Source organism: Helobdella robusta (genome assembly GCF_000326865.2).
Source record: "Helobdella robusta unplaced genomic scaffold HELROscaffold_14, whole genome shotgun sequence".
Taxonomy (NCBI): domain Eukaryota; kingdom Metazoa; phylum Annelida; class Clitellata; order Rhynchobdellida; family Glossiphoniidae; genus Helobdella; species Helobdella robusta.
This window is the reverse complement of record NW_008703782.1, coordinates 289,538-305,507: the sequence shown is the minus strand read 5'-3', so window position 1 is coordinate 305,507 and position 15,970 is coordinate 289,538. Positions and strand designations below refer to the sequence as shown.

The window sequence follows — 15,970 nt, the reverse complement described above, 5'->3', positions numbered from 1 at the left end:
TTTATTATATATATATATATACACACACATATATATATATATATATAATTAACCCGACACCGTTTTTCTGAAAAATAGTGTAATAAAATTATTGTGTTATAATAAAGCCTAAATGTAAAATACATATTTATATTTTTTCAACTATAAAGTAACATGATCGTGATAGAAATAATTAGCTGAAGTTATGCAACAGTCCTATAAATAAAAATCATTTGGCGGAGAATAATCTTTTATTACGTAATACTAGGACCAAAGAATCAGTAACAATAAGCAAAAATAAAACAAAAACATTAACACTCAAAATTAAAAAGATAGAATTAAAATAAAAATGTATCTTTTATATCAAAAAAATAATTTATTAATAAATTTAGTTTAACAAATTCCGAAATAAAATCAGCTGAATAACATAATATAGTAGTACGAATAATAATCAACAACAGCAAGCAAGTGCTTTTATATGACAAGCGTTAATGTTTCATTTGGCTTAACTAGATTCAAAGTTGAAGCAACAAGGAAATAAACAAAAAACACATATACACAACACACACACACACACACAAACATACATACAAACATACACACACACATCAACAAACTCATTCAAACATACTATCATACACACACACATCAACAAACTCATTCAAACATACTATCACACACACACACACACACACACACACACACACACACATTTGACAACTAAATAATTATATAAAGACATATAAAATGAACATATACATACATAAACCTATAAAAACAAACAGCTGAAGCAATTAAAAAAAATTTTTTAAATGTAGCAACAATAATAATATTATCAATTATAATAAATAATATAAACAATTATGTCTATTATTATTATTATAAATAAATATGGCGGAAAAAAGCAAAAATATAAAGATAACAGTATGAAATATGGACCAAAAGCACTAGAGTGTTCATAAATTAGTGTTTCCCACAGACATGTTCAAATATATTTAGTATCTTAACAAGATCTTAACAAAACGAACAAAAAAAGACAAACAATTCTGTAAAAACAAAACAAACCAGCAAACATAAAAAAATACAAAAGATCAATGATAGAAATGTGTTGCAAACAAAAATAAAGTGACCAGTCAACTAACGACTACTATATATATATATATATATATATATATATATATATATATGTGTGTGTGTGTGTGTGTGTATATACACATACATATGCATGACTGTAATGGCACAAAAAAATACTAAATGATGAGCTAGATGAATACTTATAATATAAAATTATATATATATCAATAGAGATATATATCAATATAGATATATATGGCATAATTGGATTTTGACAAAAGTATTAGTAATAAAAATTTTGAACATAAGAAGACATACTAAACTTACGGACTTACTTCAACAATTATACTATTAACTACTAAACTTACGGACTTACTTCAACAATTATACCATTAACACACGAATGTATGTTTTGTATTGTATAAAGCACTAACTATAATATATGTGTATACAAATATACATAATGCATACATGTATTCTCTCTCTCTCTCTATATATATATATATATATATTAAATATATATTATAATATATAGCAGAAATACCTAGGATAAAAATATTTACTTGTAGACATGATACAGAGATTAGTGATAATACATGATACTAGATGACCATATAGATAAATTTATCTGAAAATAAGTCTACAGTGCTAATGATACCAGTGACATTAAAATATATCTGTATGTATTTTATCACCAATTACAAATTGAATTGATTATTAAGTTGAAAATATTTTGAATGTTGAAAATATTAGGCATGAAACTATATTATATATACTCATCTGATTAACTATTATTTTATCTATAAACCACCTGATATTATAACAAACCAATGCACAATATTGGAATGAGGTCCGTCTAAAACTAGGCAGCCTTGCATTTGACAGGCTTGTCTGGGGAGGATTTTTTACTACCAGGGCCATAAGCTTCATAAAAAAATTGTATAAACAATATAAAATAACTGAAGTACATGAGCCAGGCTAAGATGGCATTCATCAAACTCTGAGCACATTCCTGGTTTTCTAATTTGGCTTTCAAAACTGAAACTGTTACCACGAGACCAAGGACCATTTGAACGAGTTGTAGGCTGGTTATGCTGATACTGACTGCTTTGGGCATCCTTACAATTCGAAGGGCAGTAATAGCATAATAAGTATACATTATTGAATGAATAAAGTAATTCATCGCTCCATACCATCGGCCAGATGACACATGATCAGAATAGGAGTACGCGCAGTAAATCAGGACTGTAACATGGTGGTACCAATGAAGAAATATCACTGGTCGCTTTTTAAAAACTAAAAAAAACGTGTCCCCGAGTTCAACAAATTTGGAGGCAGCAAAGAGAAACGCCCACAGTGCTGTTATTTTATCTTCATAAAAACTATTATCACATATTGAATAATGCCAGCCTTTGATGAAGTAACTATTTTTCCATTCCGGAAACGAGCGATAGGCCCCGGTGATGCTAAAAACGGCTAAAAAAGCGTTCCACAAAAATAAAATATACCTAAGTGAGTAAGGTTTTCTATTTTGCATGAATTTCTGTCCTAAATAAATAAGAAACATATAAATTATGGAAATGGTGAAAGAATGATGCTTCGTCGAGTCAATCCATGTCGTGAATGTTCTGACATCGAACGATCTCTCCGCCTCTTCAAAAAACATCTTGCTAGCTAAGTAATGCTGGCTGGGTGGATGGTTTGGCGTGATCGTTATTTTTTCTCTGTCTAAAATTAAATATTTTAAAAATATTGAATAAAAATAGATCAAATTAAATTTAATCACTAATATAATAATGTTTAAGAAGCTAGACTAACTAATCCTCCCCTAATCTAGCACTATGACTCGATCACATCTACCTCTTTTATCGCCCGCAAAATATTAGCACTAGCGCGCTCTAGCAACGACTGATGGTGCTGTACAGAAGCTGCTTAAAAAGTAGCGTGAGATTTTTTTAAATATTTCCAACATTTGATTTTGAGGTAACCATCTAATTGACCGAAATCATAAACATCATATTGATATTCATATAAATGGTCACATTCTTATCAAGATAATTCACACTGGGCCGTTTGGTTTAGTGAGGTAATCCAATTATCTTTAAGATTATTCTTATCTCCAATTTAGGCAACAAGTGCTGTCGGTTATTCTTGAAAAATTAGCATTGAACATCACATCTTCAAATAAACACACGTGAAGTTAGGCTCATATTGTTCGGTAGCACGTAGCAATGTTAATTCTAAATAATCGCAAATCCTCAAAAGCGACTCAGCTTGCGTTTGAACCAGGAAACAACGTTAACTCGAGCTTTCGGATCATCCATTCGCCTAAAAACCGGTAACTCGATGAAATAAAACAACTTTCCTCAATTTAATGGGCTATTTACTACAAAATTTAAAAACAATTAGAGCAAAATAAATGACAAGTCTGTTCATAACATCTCAAAATAATAGTTTCTTTGCACAAACCATCATTCACGCAACATTGAATTTACATTTGATAATTAATATTCTGTTTCACATTCTTTCAAACTTTGCCTTAATGAAATTCAAACATTACAAAAAAGTTAAAAAAATCGAACACTATATTACTAATAAAAAAATTAAACCATTTTCAACAAATGCTACACGTAAGTCGACTGTTTTAGTATAAGAAAAGAACGGCAACAATAATAATTTTCTTATGCTTAGTAGTTCAATCATCCTGTAATATTTATTCCATCACAAAAATGACCGGACGCTAGCATGTCACCTATCGTCTGTTGTAATTCGTCGTTCCGGGGTAGGCACTGTGAAATGGAGATGGGTGAAAGAAGTTTGGATTAATTAAGTTAATGGATTAATGAATTCAAAAGTTAACCTTCATAACTGAAAAAAAAACAAAATGCTGTTGTATAATGTATTAAAATGCGGCCTCTTTAGAGAATTTTCATATAGAAAGTGACGCAGAAGAATGTGAGCGTCCATAGATTTAACTAGCTTCATTCTTAACGTTTGAACATCTAGCGGGTTCGTGTTAAACAAGGCAAGAATTTATATGCGTATCGAACAACAGTGCTTGAACATAACGTTGATTTGAAAGCATTTGCAGATAGTTTTAAGAAAAAAATTAAATTGATAAAAGATAAAACATGAAATTAAACAAAACCAACACCTCAATCATTATCAAAAATTAACAAATACATACATGCACATACACATACTGAGCTCATCTAAATGTTTATTCCAGTACCAAGTAATCAAGAATAGCCAGTCATCGATATGGAATCGATCACAGTTCAATACGAACTTAGTTCGCTTTTTCGATTTGATACGAATCGAATTCGAGCCAAAATTATTTACCGAGTGAGGTAAACACAAACTTCTCGATCGACACAACTTGCGCATCACTATCGAATGACTGAGTACCAAAATAACAAACGAACCATACTACTTTCGATTAGTTTAGAGCTCGATCGACGACAAATATTTTGTTGCAGTATGAGTAGCAAGGCGAATTTTTCGCGATGACCTGAGAGGTGAGAAAAACTGCCTAGTGTCGTTCAAAAACACGCAAAATATCGCAACCACGACGAAATAAAAAACTTATCAGCAACTCTTATGCCTTACCATTCGTGTGACGATCTTTTATTATCGAAAGTTCTGTTACTTGCATTCAAACGCTCGAGTCGCTCGCCATAATAATACGTCTTGGCGTACTGGTCGAATGCGTATGGATCGCGAAAGTACAGCTCCAAAAGATCCTTGACTTGTTCACTCGCGTATTCTTCTCTCTGCGACGTTGGCGACTGTTGTGGACGCGATGGGACTCCACCACGACGATCGTACGATCCAGAAGATCCATGACGTGAGTACGGGTGCTGACGATCGCCAGAGTTGAATGGTGGCCTACCGAAAGGTGGTCCCCTGAAAAATAAAAACATATTATTTAAAGTTCATAATCTTTTTTGTTAAACTTGCAGGCGTCTCCAGTAGTGTAATGAATACACATGCGGCCATGAATCATGCTTTCAGGTGCCTTCAAATACAGCACTAACACACAGCACATCTTTTAATTATTGTGCTTACATAATGTTATGTTTGCTTATTAGCAAGCAAATACAAGATTGAACATGAGCATAAAATTAGAACCATATGAAACTGAACGATTAATAAATTAAATGTATGATGGCAAAAATAATGCTATGGAGTGATGAAGAAAGTTGAATGACAAACTTTTGCTCGTATCTTTTTTTTCGACCTTGGGTGGATGCCGTCGACAACTGAGAGACAAGATAAAGAAAGAAAACAAAGAATTATTTAATTATTATTATTACAAAATAATATATTAACATTTACAAATGAGTACTATCTATAATAAAATATTAACACACACAAAGCATGAAATTTTATGCGTATAGCACCAATTGCATCCAACAGGCAGGCATCTCCCTCCATTCAAACCCCATCACTGCAACAGCAGAGTCGGGCACCTTAACCACTACACTATCCAGCCACTCATCAAAGGGGGACACACAAAACATAGACAGGGGAAATGACAAAAATACAAAAACTACCTCAACGTGAATGTGACTATCTTTTACATTGTAACCATCCAATGCTGCAATTGCTACTTGGGCTTCTTCTTCAGATTCCATATGCTAAGAAAAAAAATGTTATGTAAATCTTGTAATGGTTAAAAATGGCTTAGTTAAGTTATAAAATATTGTATAAACTTTATTTAAATAAAGAGTCCATAATTTAGTTAATTTATTTTATAATATTTATTTATATGAATGATCTATAGAACAAAACTAAAATAATACTAACGACAAATCCAAAATTTGAGAGGACGTCGCATTCTACGACATTACCAAACTTTTTAAACAGTGGCAGTAGATCGTCCTTGGTCGTGCCGTCGGATAGGCGCCCCACAAAAATTTTGACTGGCATTTCTAATTCACTTTTTCAATTTAATTTATATTTTATGATTATACCCAAGATATTCTTGAACCTTGCAGAGTGAATAGTATTTTTTATAGAAGTAACCAACCTGACACTAATTATAAGCTCAGTGTCGACTCGTCAATCTATAAAATAAATAAAACGCTTCTTCACTACGCTGCCTACCGACTTTCACTTCAGTAAGTAAAAAAGCAGTGTGAAAATGACTTCACCGGCTTATCCGTTGTATCAGAACGCACTAGTAAAAATTTTAAACAATTTCAATTTAAAAAAGTCGTTTATTTAAAAATTATCTGCAAATACTGAAAAATAAATTTAATTTGTAATTCAATTAACCATCAATCGAGCAATGTGAACGGCGTTTACGCTCATTATATATAAACAAAACCAACAATAAAGTTACCCACGTGACCAAAAAACTTAATTTTTACAACGAAAAACATAGAAGCCGAAATCCGAATTCAGTGTCGTAAATTTTTTACTGGAGTCTGAAAGCGCTTGAAAAACTCAGTTTTTAGTCAGAAATCGACTAAAAAAATTGAAGTAATAAACCAAAAAAAATTCATTTGCCTAATTTTAGTCACACATGTACAAATTTGGTTAGTTTCTTGGCCCCCGCCAGACATAGGCATATAAATTACGACCCACAAAAAGCAAATATTCATTCCTACATACATACATTCACCCAGGTACTTTGCAATCAATCAATCAATCAACCAATCAATCAACTAATCAGTTACTTTATAAAGCGCTATTTCCGCGATGTTCAACAGCGTTCCTCAATGAATTTTGCAAACAGATGGGTCTTGAGACCCATTTGAACTTCATAAGGGATGGAGAAGTAGTCAGAGAAGGAGGTAGAGAATTCCAGAGAAAAGGGCCAGAAAAAGCAAATGCAGATTTAGCAAAAGAGTGTCTAACACGAGTTAAGAAGAAATGAGAACAAGAAGACGATCGTTTAGGCTCAATTAATATATCTTATAAGTACTTAGGAAATCATTTAGATTGAGAATTTTACATATATGTGCAAATTTTAAAAATTATTCTATATATTTTATAGGTATTCAGTGCAAGAGAACAAGATATGGAGATATATGAGAAAAGAGAGGGACACGAGCAACTAGACGAGCAGCAGAGTTAAAAGCTTTACTTAAAGGATAGAGTGTAGAATCAAGAAGACCATAGTAGAACGAGATACAATAACCAATCCTAGATAAGACTAAAGAAGTAACAAGAAGGAGAAGAGTAGGATCGTCAAGAAAAGGCAAAAGTTTTTTATTCTACGTAGATGAAAGTAAGAACTTCTAGCAACACTATTAATCTGAGAAGAAAGAGACATGCTAGAATCAAAGATGAAGCTTAGACTACGAAACATATGAGGAACATCAAGAGTTCTAGAATCTTAGAGTTAAAATTTTATTTTGATTTTATTTGCACGTTTTGAATTTTTCAACCGCTGTTTATTCATTTATTTGTTTGTTCAGATTTTTAAAGTTAAGAGTTATTAAACGGTGGCGTAGAAAAAATGTACTGAATGAATTTTTGACCGGTAAAGTCAGATGAATAAATGAATGAATGAATGAATAAATGAACGAACGAACGAGTGAACAAACGAACGAACGAACGAACCAAATAAAGAATGAAATGTGTTCCTTTTGCGACGAGGTGGCTATTTTAATTCTGATGTTTGTTTTTTCAATGCATTTACGATGATATTTTTATCGTTTTTTAAATAGCATATGCGCATGCATAGCATGCATACACACATACACACACACATACACACACACGCGCGCGCGCGCGCGCACACACACACAAACACAAACACAAAACAAACCAATGCAGTTTGGCCGGTCTTTAAATAAACTCAATTGTTTAATAGCTAAATAATATGTATAGCTTTCTATAACGATTTTATTATTAGTTCTAGTTTTTGAAATAATAAAAATAATAATAACAACAAAATCAGAGTAATAATAACAACTAATATTGAAAATAATAACTGTACTGACTGATAGTATACAAAGTCACGCATTGTGTGTATAGCGTAACCACGCAAAACATCTCTAGACACACCACGCACGCACGCACACGCACACACACACAAAGACACCACACGCACGCACACACATTCTGTAGCTTCTATTATATTTAAAGACATATACTTATAATTAATTAATCTAGTGTAATTATATAATATCTAGTTATATATATATATAATATATATATATATATATATATATATATATATTGTTATTATTATTCATATTATTAATACCTTTTTGAATAGCATTTAATATCATTGTCATGTACTTTCATCATTATTATATGGCTGTGAAGCCTGTGTATTTGGTGCTCTCTTATTAATGCCGTAGGATGATGTCGTGCATGTATGTTTGCATGTGTGTTTGTGTGTTTGTATATGTGTGCGTGTGTTTGTATATGTGTGCGTGTGTTTGTATATGTGTACGTGTGTGTGTGTGTTTGTATATATGTCTTTATATGTTTGTGTGTGTTCGTGCTCAACTATTTCCAACAAATTATCGATTTAGAATGCAACTTTAAATCAATCTAATTATATCAGAATGTGTTCGCGCATGTGTTTTGGATAGAGATGTTTGATCATTCAAAAACATCATAACCAATAAACCAATTAACCAATCAACCAGCTAACCAACCAATTAATCAGTAAACCAATAAACCAATTAGATAACCAACCAACCAATCAGTTAGCCAACCAATCAATTAGTTAATCATTTAATTAGTCAATCAATCAATCTATCGACAGAAGTTAATATTATTCTTATAACTATGAAATTTACTTATGTATTTCCATCACTACAATTAGTATTACTGCTGTTTCTACTCTTACTACTACTACTACTACTACTACTACTACTACTACTACTACTACTACTACTACTACTACTACTACTTCTGCTGCCGCTAATTTTTAATCAATTTTTATTTAAAATTTTATATTTGTTAGTTGATGATGAAACTTCAAACTTATTATGTATATATGTAAGTATGTATGTTTGTATGTTTGTATGTATGCATGTATGTATGTTTGTATATATATATGTATGTATGTATGAATGAATGAATGAACAGACGAATAGATGATTGAATGAATGAACAAATGAATGAAAAAAAAATGTGGCTAGTCCACTAAAATATTGCTACAACTTGACAATAGCGTTATTAAAATCATCATCAACAATCTAACAACAATAAAAATAATAATAAACTAATACAAAAACCACAACAATAATAGAAATAAAAATTATTATTATTATTTGTATTTTTATGACATTATTATGTTATTGGCATGGCCATCTCTTCTTGTCAGCAACATAGCTAACCACATTACTTTCAACTTCGATTATAACAGACAAGAAGATAACTTTTATAATAAAAGTAATAATTATGTATGCATGTATGTTTGTATGTTTGTTTGTTTGTTTGTTTGTTTGTTTGTATGTATGTATGTATGTATGTATGTATGTATGTATGTTTGTTTTTATGTATGTATTTATGTATGTATGTTTGTTTGTAGGTATGTATGTGTATGTGTGTGTGTGCGTGTATGTAAGAACGTATGTGTGCATTCAGTTTTCTTTCACTTCTTTTCATTGCTGGGCCACGCTAAAACTTAAGATATGTCGTTATTCTATTTAGGATACAAGAATAGATGTGTGTGCGCGTGTGTATGTGTTCTTATGTTTGTATGTATGAATGTGTGCGTATGGATGATTGTGTGTGCGTGTGTATGTGTTCTTATGTTTGTATGTATGAATGTGTGCTTGTCGTGTATGTTTGTGTTTGTTTATATTGCGTGCGGGTGAGTGTGTATTTCTGTGTCTGCATGAACTTAGATTAAAGGTAAGGTACACACACATGCACATGTTAGAAAAACATTTTTCTAGTATTCTCAGCTTTTTTTACTCTCTTTTATCTCTCCCTCTCTCTCTCTCACTCTCTCACTGTCTTTCTCTAGGTAAAGAGCTATCTCTCTTCTATTATTGTCAATGATTTTAGTCTACAGAGAGACCAGAGCTTTTATTTAGGTATTTAAGTAATTTTAAACAAACAATCTCTCTCTCTTTCTCTCTCTATCTTCTCTTTCTCTCTCTTTTATATCATTTTCAGATTTTCAGTGTCTTTCGTGTTTTCTCTTTTTTGAGTTTGCTTATTCTCTCTCTCTCTCTCCCTCTTTCTCTTTCTCTCTCTCTCTGTCTCTCGCTTATTTAAGTTGTTTTTCGGTCTCAGTCATTGTTACCTATAATAGTCTCTACTTCTCTCACCCACTCACTTTTCACACACTATCTCAGGTTTCAGCCTAACTGAGCAGAGCAATTCGACTTTCTATCACAAGCGTTTGCCTTCGGTAGAGTTAAGAACTAGCAGACGATTTTTCTTTCAAATTGTGGCTATTACTACTACTACCACCGCCGTTACTACTACTAATATTAATACTACTGCCACTACTATTTGTGGTAGTAGTTGGATACTGCAAGATACTAAAAAAATTGTAGTAGATATATTCGTCTTGACTGTTGAAAGTTTCGCTTTATAAGAAGAAGGCAAAAAAACGCTTTGTGTGGTTTTAGGCTAAGAAACTTCGGATATTTTTTGGGATCATTTTTTCGTCGAAGTGAGAAAATTTTCATTTTTAAGAAACTTAAGAAATTTTTAAGAAAAGGTTTTTTAATTTTACCAGCAATTGATTTTTTTTTTGTAAAAATGTTATTGTAAATTAACTTGTTATTACGTAGTTGTATATTCGTATTAATTAAATAATTAGTTAATTAATCATTAATGTTACTAATTGATAAAATTGTTTTTCTTTAATTGGCTAGACAAGTTAGTGTTAACAACATTTTAGACTCCTTAATTAATTAATTTTGTAATTAGTTGAGTAATCGAATTATTTTATAATTTAATTTATTAGAAATCGTAAAACTTGTTACAAGAAGACAAGTGATTGGACATGATTCCAAGGTTAGAGTTTCAACAAATAATAACTAACTAAATAAAAAATAATTAGTTAATCAATTAATTAATTAATTAATTAATAATAAACTAATCATGCACATAAACGTGATTTTATACATAACAGCCTGAACAATAAGCTTCTTTTCAATAAAATTCAACTTGTTATTTATTGTCATCATTGCCTTCAACCAATTAACGATAAATTTGCTGGCATAAACACATGAAAATATAGAAGGGAATTAAACTAAAATAGTCAATAAACATTATAGCACCTTTCTGGGAGCTGCTAAGCAGTAAAATTTAAAAAATATCTCTTTTGTTTTAAACTTCCAGCTTGTAGAACCCAAACTTTTTAAATGCTTGCAGCCTATAAAGAAACATGAGAGTAAAATATCGAAGTTCACATTCTCTCTCCACTCAACCGTTACCTGGATTTAGGACATTGGCTGGGTTTCTGGTACCCGCCTTCGTTCTTCTGCTCTCCTGGGCAGTTCCACAGGCGTTTGGCCAAACCGGACCATTTTATAATGGCTGTAAGTTATTTTGGGAATGGTCAAATGGATAATTAATTAGACATAATTATCTTGATGAACGTTGATTCTTTCGTTTGCAACTGATTTTATATTCACGTTTTAAACATTTGTTTCTCTTTGTAGAGTTTATATAATACGAAACTGAAATTACAACAATTTTCTTATTCCCACTTATATATACACAGTGTGTATTACACACGTACCGCACACACCACACATGCACACACACGCACACACACACGCAAACACACACACAGCCTACACGGAAAGGTGTAATTCGTCTCAGGACATAATATTTCTTGTGGATAGCAGTAGCAGTATCAGAACGAATGACTGGACCATTGTATTGTCATTCGTCGAATCGCTACTCAACCAGCTGAACATAGCACAGGAGTATGTACATGTTGGTCTTATTCGCTACGCATCTACGGCTCAGGTAAGCCGGGGGTTTGAGATTTTTAGATCAATAATCTGGTTCGGAAAATTTTTACTATACGATGAAAATTTTGAAAGTTTTTGCTGTCATAATCACATGCTCTTTGATCAGTTTTATTAATTAAACAAAAATATTTTTTGTGTGGCCAGGTCAGATGGTCAGTTCTTATTATTATTAAAAATATTTTTCTTGCTAGGTTGTGTTTAGTCTGGGCTGGAACAAGCCGAACATGATCAACCAGGTGCGTAACATGCAGTTCACAGGGGGGTCCACGAACCTGGCCGAAGCCCTGGCTAGTTCGCTTGGAGAGTTCTCCTCCAACAGTAGGCCATACTCTGCAAAGGTTAAAGTGGGAGTGAGTGAGTGGATGAATTAATGTATGTATGTACGTACGTATGAATGAATGAATGAATAAATGAATAATGTTAATGTATAAATGAGTAAATAAAAAATTTAACTAATTACTCACTTATGAAACGCTAGCTTTTCTCAGAAGGTGTAGTTAGTATATTACATTTTGCTGAAAAATTTCATCCCTTGAAAACTTACTACCAACTTTAAAAACAGACGGTAATAATCATCACCGACGGTGAATCAGACGTTAAATACGACACGATCGTAACTGCCAACAACGTCAAATCAAACGGTATCAAGATCGTTGGTCTTGTGGTCACCCCGACTCAAGAAAGTAACGGTTTCAAAGAGATGACCAACATCGCATCGTCGCCTTCTGAGGTTCAAACCCTCTGGTCAGCTAACTTTACCCTCCTACTTAACAAGTTGGCTAATACGTTGACATTCTCGTGTCATGAAGGACCGCCTCAAGGTAGATTTTTTTTTCATTGTTGTTTTTGAAATAAGAATATTAATTACCTAAAATCAACTTTAAATTTACTATTTCGAATGAATGATTTTGTGAATAAATGAATAAACAGAGCATAAAGCGCTGATTTGCTGTTGAAAAATAACTGCACAAACATTTTTTTTCGTAAGGACCCCCCGGTGTGATAGGAGCTACGGGACCCCAAGGACAGCCAGGATACAGCGGCAACCCAGGAAGGCAGGGACCAGTGGGTTCTTCTGGAAATACAGGAAACAGTGGATTTATTGGATCGCCAGGATTGTTTGGACCTCCGGGATTAGCTGGTTCGTAATTTGATTTAAATTGACTCTTCAAACTAATTGTAAAAATTATACAAATTAAAGTCGCAATTGTAGAAGACGCGCAGCAGTTGCTTTATTATCAATAAAAAATAATTGACTGCTACTCGATTACTTACTAGTGATTAAAATGCGGTTAATAAATATTTTATTTTAAAGCGCATATAGCTATATAATTAGGCTGTGCATAAGTTTTTTGTTTTATTTACGCCGCACTTTTAGTTCAGTTAGTCGCGTGTTTTAACTATTAAAACTGTTACGAAAAATGATTTAAAACATTAAATATTCAATTAAATAATTAATTATTTAGATAATTAAATTAAGTTTTGTTGATATTATCAAAAATATAAACGCAAAAATGTTACGATTCTCTATATGTAGGTATATCGAAATTCTGGCGAAAATTTTTGACAAATTGTGATTTAATAATTTTTTTATAAATTGTGTGGAAACAATAAAGCTTATGAGTTTTAAAAAATAACCAGGAACACCTGGACAGCCGGGTACAGCCGGACAGCCTGGTTCACCGGGTCAACCAGGTAACCCTGGTTCACAAGGTTTCCCAGGTCCTCCAGGTGACACTGGTTTTTCAGGACCAGTAGGACCTTTGGGTGCTCCAGGACCATCAGGTAATCCCGGATATCCTGGAAGTCCGGGGTCACCAGGAGTCAATGGTCAACCTGGTTCTCAAGGTCAACAAGGTTATACAGGCTCTACAGGGCAACAAGGCAATAGAGGAACTCAAGGATCACCTGGTCTACAAGGTGCTTCAGGTCCTTCAGGAAATCCTGGAAGTTCTGGAAATCAAGGTCAACAAGGTTCAACTGGAGCAACTGGATTTTCAGGTTTATCTGGGTTGCCTGGGTCACCAGGAAGTCAGGGGCAAAAAGGATCAACTGGATTTCAAGGTCCATCTGGCCAGCCAGGTGCAGCTGGTCAGCCAGGGTCTCAAGGTTCTCCAGGTCAACCAGGAAATAATGGATTTCCAGGCCAACCAGGACCACCAGGGCCTCCCGCAGCTACAGGAGCCTCAGGTCTACCAGGACCTCCAGGGCCATCGGGCCCTATTGGATTGCCTGGGTTATCCGGATTCAAAGGTTGTGTTTTAAGTTAAGATTTTATTAATTGAAATTAACATTTTTTTAAAACTTAATCTTTAATAAATTTGTTTCAGGCGACACTGGTCTGCCTGGATCTATTGGTCCTCTGGGTCCAGCAGGACCCATAGGACCAACTGGAAAAATTGGAGATACTGGATCTACAGGATCAACTGGAACAACTGGGCAACCTGGAAGTTATGGCTCTCCTGGTGCACCTGGTCCTGCTGGCCCTCAAGGACTTCAAGGTTTGAGATCTTCATTACTTTTGCATCATTTCCTAGGCTTTGCAAACATTGAAAAATTGAATAATGTTTAAAGGATCACCTGGAGCTCCTGGAAATTTAGGTTCTCAGGGACCTGCTGGCTCACCGGGTTTGCAGGGAATACCTGGACCATCGGGCTCACCAGGGTTGCCAGGTAATCCGGGATTTAATGGTTTTCCAGGTATGCCAGGAGCTACAGGTTTTGCTGGGCCAGCTGGTGGAACAGGTAACACAGGACCTGCAGGACCATCTGGTCAACCTGGACCCTTGGGACAGCCAGGAGGCGCTGGTGCTACTGGTTAATATTAGATATCTCCTACGTCATTTCTCTTCAATTTAAACAAACATTTCAATGTAATTTTAAGAATTTTTATTTGATAAATTGTTTTGTTAAGTTTGTATTGTTACCATTTTTTTAAATATACCACGGACTTGTACTTACTGGAATAGCAATAAAATGCAGAAAAATATAATTCTATAAGACAAACACAACCGGGTTTTCCTTTTTTAAAATGTCAAGTCTCAGGTGTCGTAATCAGAAAATATGATACATTTTTTCTATTATTATTATTCAAATGATTGTAAAATTTAAGAAATAGCCGAGAAAATATAGCTACACCATACATCCTAAATTTTTTTGTTCGTACCAATCATATCTTTTAGCTAAAAACGTACTGTAGTTGTATATAATTTAGCAGTTAAATTAATTTAACGCTTTTTCTTAACTTGTGTTAAACACTCTTTTGCCAAATCTGCTTTTGCTTTTTCTGGTCCTTTTTTCTGGAACTCTCTACCTACTTCTCTGACTACTTCTCCATCACTTGCGAAGTTCAGAGTGGATCTCAAGACCCATCTGTTTTCAAAATTCATTGAGGAGCGCTGTTGAACATCGCAGAAATAGCGCTTTATAAGCTAATTGATTGATTGAATTTAAATCACTCTTTAATTAAATTAAATCTTCTTAGGCCTTCCTGGACCACAGGGACAGCAAGGGCCCCTTGGACAACCAGGCCAACAGGGATCTCCAGGTTTGCCGGGACCACTCGGCCCGCCAGGACCAGCTGGACAGTCTGGACAACCAGGTTTGGCAGGGACTCAGGGAGCTCCTGGTGACAGAGGAAATCCAGGTTTTCAAGGATCTCCTGGTCAACCTGGACCAAGTGGACCACAGGGACTGCAAGGTCTACCAGGAGCTACAGGAGGTCCAGGGTCAATTGGTCCTGCTGGATATCCTGGGCAACCTGGAACAGATGGAATCAAAGGATTGCCTGGAGATACAGGATCGATTGGTCCACTTGGTCAACCTGGTTTACAAGGAGCACAAGGTCATTATATTTATAGCTTTGGAATAGGTTAAACGTGATTTTCATATTAAGTTATATATTTAATATATTTCCATTTATAGATTTATAAATTTTTTAATTGAACAATTTTCATAGTTACTGTAAAATGCATTTGTCAAAGCAAGCAAATTTCTGAATA

The 15,970-nt window shown here is 33.7% G+C and overlaps 3 protein-coding genes across 3 annotated transcripts; 2 read left to right on the top strand and 1 right to left on the bottom strand.

The window, feature by feature from the left end:
- Positions 1–1,915: 1,915 nt before the first annotated feature.
- HELRODRAFT_190584 (hypothetical protein) lies at positions 1,916–6,405 on the bottom strand (the record flags this gene model as incomplete). Its single annotated transcript, XM_009014529.1, has 5 exons — positions 5,863–6,405; positions 5,610–5,693; positions 5,269–5,315; positions 4,663–4,959; positions 1,916–2,741 (listed from the first exon to the last, which is right to left on the bottom strand). Exons 1-5 carry the CDS (start codon positions 5,983–5,985, stop codon positions 1,916–1,918), a joined length of 1,377 nt encoding a protein of 458 aa, XP_009012777.1. The 5' UTR covers positions 5,986–6,405.
- Positions 6,406–13,681: 7,276 nt separating this feature from the next.
- On the top strand, positions 13,682–14,791 carry HELRODRAFT_74506 (hypothetical protein; the record flags this gene model as incomplete). Its single annotated transcript, XM_009014528.1, has 2 exons — positions 13,682–13,919; positions 14,571–14,791. Coding segments are annotated over 2 exons (459 nt in total), but the record flags the coding sequence as incomplete, so codon positions are not given.
- Positions 14,792–15,446: 655 nt separating this feature from the next.
- On the top strand, positions 15,447–15,845 carry HELRODRAFT_74253 (hypothetical protein; the record flags this gene model as incomplete). Its single annotated transcript, XM_009014527.1, has 1 exon — positions 15,447–15,845. A coding segment is annotated over one exon (399 nt), but the record flags the coding sequence as incomplete, so codon positions are not given.
- Positions 15,846–15,970: the final 125 nt, after the last annotated feature.